At 40.4% G+C, this 6,625-nt stretch overlaps 1 protein-coding gene across 1 annotated transcript; it reads left to right on the forward strand.

Moving 5' to 3' along the window:
• Positions 1-1,596: 1,596 nt before the first annotated feature.
• Positions 1,597-4,320, forward strand: folr (folate receptor). Its single transcript, XM_084350892.1, has 4 exons — positions 1,597-1,841; positions 2,021-2,209; positions 2,475-2,610; positions 3,993-4,320. The coding sequence occupies exons 1-4, from the start codon at positions 1,692-1,694 to the stop codon at positions 4,265-4,267; spliced, it is 750 nt and encodes a 249-aa protein (XP_084207018.1). The 5' UTR covers positions 1,597-1,691; the 3' UTR covers positions 4,268-4,320.
• The last annotated feature ends 2,305 nt before the right edge of the window (positions 4,321-6,625 follow it).

A 6,625-nucleotide genomic window follows, 5' to 3' on the forward strand; every position in this document is an offset into this window, starting at 1 on the left:
GCTCTGTTACTAAAAGAGCTGCCAATTAGATTTCAAAATCAGCGCTTATCAACAATCAGTGTGAGGTAATTATTACCTGTGTAGTGGGACATTACTTTTCTTATCTTTCCAATTAATGCACTATCTGACTCTGAAAATCCACTGAAGGTTGAAGTCCAAAAAATCAAAGGCGAAGCAGCAGGTCTTCAGTCCAAAAGGTGTTTATTCCCAAAAACAGAAAATATACATCTGTGAGCTACCCCGGGGCAACTGAGATCTCTCGCCGATTCTCCCCATTTTATCCCCGTGGTCCAGGGTCCCCACACCCCTCTGGACCATCCTTTTACCTTGATGATCATCCTGGGATTGCCACTTATTATTCTCATTCTTGGATGTGCTCTTAAGAAGCTGCAAATGTCTTACCCAGGCCCCTTCTGTGGCCTTGGGTGTGCTGTGGCAACACCTGTTGCTCATTTATTTCAACATTGTCAATATAAAATGGTGCATCAAACATTGGTCTTTTATCAGCCTCAAGCTTAATTAGAGCAGAGGGATATTCCAAAATATATTCACATGCATGATCATGACCCAGCTTCTCATTTGCCACTACACCTGCAGGCTAGATAGTGTAAAAATGGCTGAGATGGACAAAGTTGTGGTGTGTGTGTGTGTGTGTGTGTGTGTGTGTGTGTGTGTGTGTGTGTGTGTGTGTGTTAGTCATATTAGAGGTGTTACGACAAATGAGGGAGATGTGTAAAGAGGAACAATCTTAAACTTAGATTTATTAAAGTAAATTATAAGAATTAAGATGAGGTGTTTCTGTGTGAGTCAGTGGTGTGTGTAGATGAATGAGTGCAGTGATCAATGTGTGGGCACGTTGATGGTGCAGCACACAAAGAAATTGAAGAACATACTTATATCTATACAGCTGTATGTACAAGTGTTACGGGGCAGATCTGCCACATCCAATGCGGCGTCTATGTATATATCATGGGCGAGCGGTCATAATAAGCTATAAATGCAGTGCATGCCCAAGCCCTTCAATGAAAATAATTGAAAATATTAATCTGGCAGTGTGTTCAATTATACAATACCTTAGTTCTACTGTTTTGGTCTTAAATCCGTGCCTAATCTGTCCCGTTTTGCTTGCGAAAAACTGGAAAGCTGACAGCTTGCAGCTTTTCGCGCATGCGCACTGTGACACCGAGTAGTACAGAACTGCTAGAGGCTGTGTTGTGTTGTTGTGTTGTGTTTACTGTAGATGAGCATTTTGAATGGCAAAAAAGCTGTCAGTGAAGCAGCTTATCTGCCAACGCGCATGCGCAAAACTGACTTGTTTGAATTGTTCAGCGGGAAACTGTCAGTGGTTCATTTCATCGTGTAGCCTGGTCAAAATGAGTGAAAATATTAATTCTATTGAGTCTTTGCGTTCAGTGCCGTTTTCGCGGAGAACTTTTGAGGAAAAGAAAACTATAATTTCAAGTGGACGGCGCGGTAGAAGTGAAACTCATGACACTTCAGCATGACCACAGTAAAAGGTCACCGCTCTCGCCACTGGTATATATGTTTATGGGTGAAGCGACGTCCGTTTCTGGTGACGGCTGGCAGCTGATCACAGCTGCATCGGAGATAATAATTGTCGCAAGATTTAAACAACCAACCGCGTGTGTAACGGTTAGCTGTTGGCTCTCGTGTAAACGACTTGTACGTTGATGCCTCTCCCCCGCAGAGCCATGTGGGTGATCCTGGCCTTGCTGCTTGCCCTCTCCAGTGGCGCTCTGTCTCTGGACAAACTCAACATGTGCATGGACGCCAAACACCACAAAACAGAGCCTGGCCCTGAGGGACAACTTTACAAACAGGTGAGGAACACAAATGCCATTTGATTTGGTTGTATCATGAAGGATACAAAAGAAATCAAATGTGTTTTATAGTTTGTTTGTTTGTTTTTCTCATCTAATGTTTTTAAGCCATACGCAGGGCTGGAATCATGTTTTTGGGTTCAATGGCATCACCCCCGTTACTCCCTCTCTTCCTCCAGTGTGCTCCGTGGAGGGACAATGCGTGCTGTATAGCCAACACCAGCGAAGAAGCCCACGCGGATAACTCCTACCTGTACAACTTCAACTGGAACCACTGTGGAGGCATGAGCACCCAGTGCAAGAAACACTTCATCCAGGACACCTGCTTCTATGAGTGCTCACCACACCTGGGACCCTGGATACAAGAAGTGTGTATTGTGCATTTGCGCCCTCTAGATGGCAGCACAGGACGCTGAATGTCGCCATTATTTTCTATCATCATAGTAATAATAATTTGTAGACACTTTTATAACTCACCTGACAGATCATAGCATTACAACTTAAGGGACAAGGAGTTTAATTCTCGAAATATATTTATTTTATTCAGAACTATTGATCAGACTTACTAGTCGTGTGTGTGTGTGTGTGTGTGTGTGTGTGTGTGTGTGTGTGTGTGTGTGTGTGTGTGTGTAGGCGACTGAGAGCTGGCGTAAGGAGCGTATCTTGGATGTGCCTCTGTGTCAGGAGGACTGCCACCAATGGTGGGAAGACTGCAAAGATGATTTCACCTGCAAGACTAACTGGCACAAGGGATGGGACTGGAGCTCAGGTAAGTACAAAAACACACACGTACACACGTATGCATGCACACAGAGACCAGTGGGTGTATACAAATTCACACCTTTTGCATACAAACTAATGCACAATGCTGTAAAAAGTGACAGTCACCCATACAAATAGTGCTTGAGTAAAAGTCTTAGTTTCTTATATTTAATGTACTGAAAGGGGCACTGTGTAGTTTTGGAGTAGAAATTCAAACTTGGAATTTGAATATTTACAATATTAATGACGTAATAATACAAACTCAGAAATATTAATGTTTTCCATAACTGAGTAAACAAGCTGTTCTCAGAGGAAAATAACGTCCCCAGGACACTGTTTGAAGCTAGAAAGGTGGCAGGGTCCGCCACATATAAACAAAGTAAAACAGTATGACATTGTGTTGTCCTTTTAAGGTCAGTTTATTCAGTCATGAAAACAAAGAAAGTTTGTTTTTTTTAGTTTAATTAGGCATAAAAATCCAGTCAATGAAGATCTTTCTCTTCTGATTAAAATTTCTTCCCCAAAACTACATCGTGCACCTTCACTATGTAAGAATTGGGGAAGAGGGCAGCATGTCACCAAACTAGTTGTTAGCTAGTTAGCTCAGTTAGCTCGTGGTCCTATCAGCACAGGGGAGTTTTGGTGGACCACCAAAGGATCTTAGACCCCCGGGAGAAGAATGTTTTCAGGCCCAGGGTGTAGGGGACCCACCCAGGAATGCTGGTGGGAAACAGGTAGCTGGTTAGCATGCTAACATCAGTAGGCATTTCAAAGCTTGTATTTCTTCACTTTCTGTTGATAATGTTAGTTCATTTTTTTAATGTTTTAAACTAAAATTCTTACATGTTGCACCTTAAGTATCACAAGTACAATAAATGTTAATAGACATAATTATATGTATTTATATACAGTATAATATGTGTTGACCAATTATTTATTTATTTATTCTATCAGATTGCTGATACATTTTTTCTGTCTTTGGCTCTGATGCAGCATGAAATCTACAAAGTCACTAGTAACTAAAGGTTTCAAATAAATGTGTTGGAGTAAGAAGTACAATATTTGCCTCCAAAATGCAGGAGAGTGGAAGTATCCTATAAAGTAGCAGAAAATGAAAATACTTGAGTAAAGGACTTCAAAATTGTACCTAAGTACAGTACTTGAGTAAATGTTCTTAGTTACATTCCATCACTGCTAACACACTCGTCTTACATAAAAAACAAACATTTATCTGGGGTATATCTACACAATACTATGCACTCACTCATAAAAACAGATCTTCTACTACACCTTTTTACCGTTTGCCAGGCATTTCCTGCATTTTATCCAATTATACCTGAGAAATACAGCAGTTTTGGCTGTAACTTGAACTACTCTGCTCCCCTGCAGGTATTAACAAATGCCCTGATGGCAGCAAGTGCAGAAAGTGGACCGAAGTTTACCCCACACCCAAAGACATGTGTGAACAAATCTGGTCCAATTCCTACCTTTATACCACCCACCTCCGAGCCTCCGGCCGCTGTATGCAGCTGTGGTTCGAAGGTGCAAACCCCAACAGGAAGGTCGCAGACTTCTACCTTAACAGCGCACAGCAACACCAAAGCTTTGCCTTTAAAACGCTACTGCTCCTGGCTTTGGCATCGTTCTCTGTAATGATGTACTAAAATGATGTTCTGTATCACCTTGGCAGTACCAATAAAACTGATTTCAAATGCTCTTTCTGTTGTTTTCTTGTCCTCTTTTGAATCATCGAAAAGACGCCACCTACTGTTTCAATTTAGGGATTATTATGTTCATGTCTTCCAGTACATACAGTATATGCATTAGAAGCTAGCAGTTGAGCAAAGGTTCAAGGATAAGTTGATCCACAAATGAGAATTCAGTCATTATGTACTCGCATTCACGTCGATGGAAAGTCGGGAGAATTTTTAAGCTCATTAGCTGAGTAGCTAAAATGAAGATTGAGGCTTAAAAAAGGTGTAATCAATGTGTTGGGGCCTACAAAGAATTAGATTACACCGGATGTGCTGTGTTTAAAGCCTTTAGAGCAAGTCCCCATCTTCTTCAGTTGTTAAGGAGAATGCAGCAATACTGTTGGCATGGGGGTGTGTAGATAATGACTGAATTTTCATTTTTTGGGTGAAGTCATCTTTTAAAAGATCAGTTTTCAGGTGGCATTGTAGTATGTCATTATGTGATGTATATTGTGGATTTAAAGTGGACTTCAAGTTTGAAAAGGATCTACTTTGTCTTCCTGAGGGAAGAAAACTATGTTTTGTTTGAATACAAAAACATAGGCATCGTTGAAAATAGAAACACGTACCGGCCAAAATACATACTGTCTATGTTTAAACCTTTATCATTATTGCAGACAAATCAAAGATAGTATACTCTGAGTAAAACACTTCCTCTTTTTAAATGACTTTGCGTGTTTTAGCGTCTTACAGCTTCATCATTGAACTTTCCTTTTACATCATTTGGATGCATCCCCAAAAATGATGCACTCAAAAATATGTGTACCTGACAGCACATTGTTTCTCAATGTCCTCCTTCTGCATACTGTTCAACATCTCAAATGTTACAGATGATTTCTAGGCTAGCACACCTACAGTGCTTTTCAAGTATATACTTGATAATTGTGCTAAAAGATTTTTTATCTATCATTTATCTGTATGATGTGTCCATTAAGGTGCGATCATTTGCTACATGAACTTTGGAAATGCTCCACGTCAGTGTGAATAAATGCGATCAAATTCAACCTGTTGGATCGTCAATTCTCCCTTTTGGAAATATACAGTTGAATGATTTCTCTATTAGGATAAAAACAGCAAAATGTGAAAAAAATACAGTATGATATATGCCCAAAGATTACAGCTTCAATACCAAAATGTAAAAGTAGCCAAACCCAAGGCAGCACTGCAGTTTTGTGCCTAGGAAAGTATTTTATATTTGAAAATCTGTGTGGTGAAAGAAAATAAAACAAAAATAAACTTGAGCATCTGGACAAGGCATGAAGGGACATGCCACATACTGTATTACTGCACAGCTCTGGGATGACATATGTCTTATAAGTGCAAACTACGGATAAGTTTAATAACCCCTTCATAACCTCAACCGCCAGTAATGAAACAGTAAAACTGACCCAGGATCTGCACTGAGGGAAAATGTTTCTCTACGCTGGGCCCCAGTGATCACACCATCACATGACCACTCTGGGCCGGCTAGTGGTTAGTGCCTGGTAATTATGGAGTTCCAGTCCCCTGAGTGTGTGTGTGTGTGTGCGTGTGTGTGTGTGTGTGTGTGTGTGTGTGTGTGTGTGTGTGTGTGTGTGTGTGTGTGTGAGAGTGTGTGAGAGTGTGTGAGGGTGTGTTAATGTCTCTCTCTCTGTTTACGTGTGTTTTTGTGTCATTCAGTCACTATGTGAGGGGCATGTGTTTACAGATGTGTGGGTGTCAACGCCACGTCTGAATATGTTCAGGTCTTTGGACAAGTCTTGTGATTTGTTAGCTGTCGAGCAGAGAGAACGTTGACTAAACATAGATAAGTTAGATAACTTTTGTGCACTTTGTACTTTTATAATCAAAGCCTGAGACAAGTAATCTAGTAATTAATTGTCTAAGTGTAACTGATGCAGTCAACAGTATATTATATTTTGAAAATGCGGCCTTATCCCCTGACAGAGATCAGATGTGGCAAAGTGCTGCTTCTTTCTGACACTGATAATGACATCCTTCCTGATGATACCACTGCATAACTTAGCACTGCAAGTTCAGCTGTAACTGTGAACTCCAAGCCAGTCTTTCCTGTCTATTTTCTCTGTATGAAATTCATAAAGGTCCTATACAAAGAGATGGGTGGTCTTAGGGGGTTCACTGTAAAATCAAGTTGTTTTAACTTTAAAAAACAAAGTTAGTGCTCGGGCTGCCTGACAAGTTTTAGTCGACTGAATTTGAGAAGACAAGTAATTTTGCAATGATTCAAAACAAATAAACTTTTTTAGTCGTATAAACTTGATACTAATT

The sequence above is a fragment of the Pagrus pagrus genome (assembly GCF_965226575.1).
Source record: "Pagrus pagrus genome assembly, chromosome: 4".
Taxonomy (NCBI): domain Eukaryota; kingdom Metazoa; phylum Chordata; class Actinopteri; order Spariformes; family Sparidae; genus Pagrus; species Pagrus pagrus.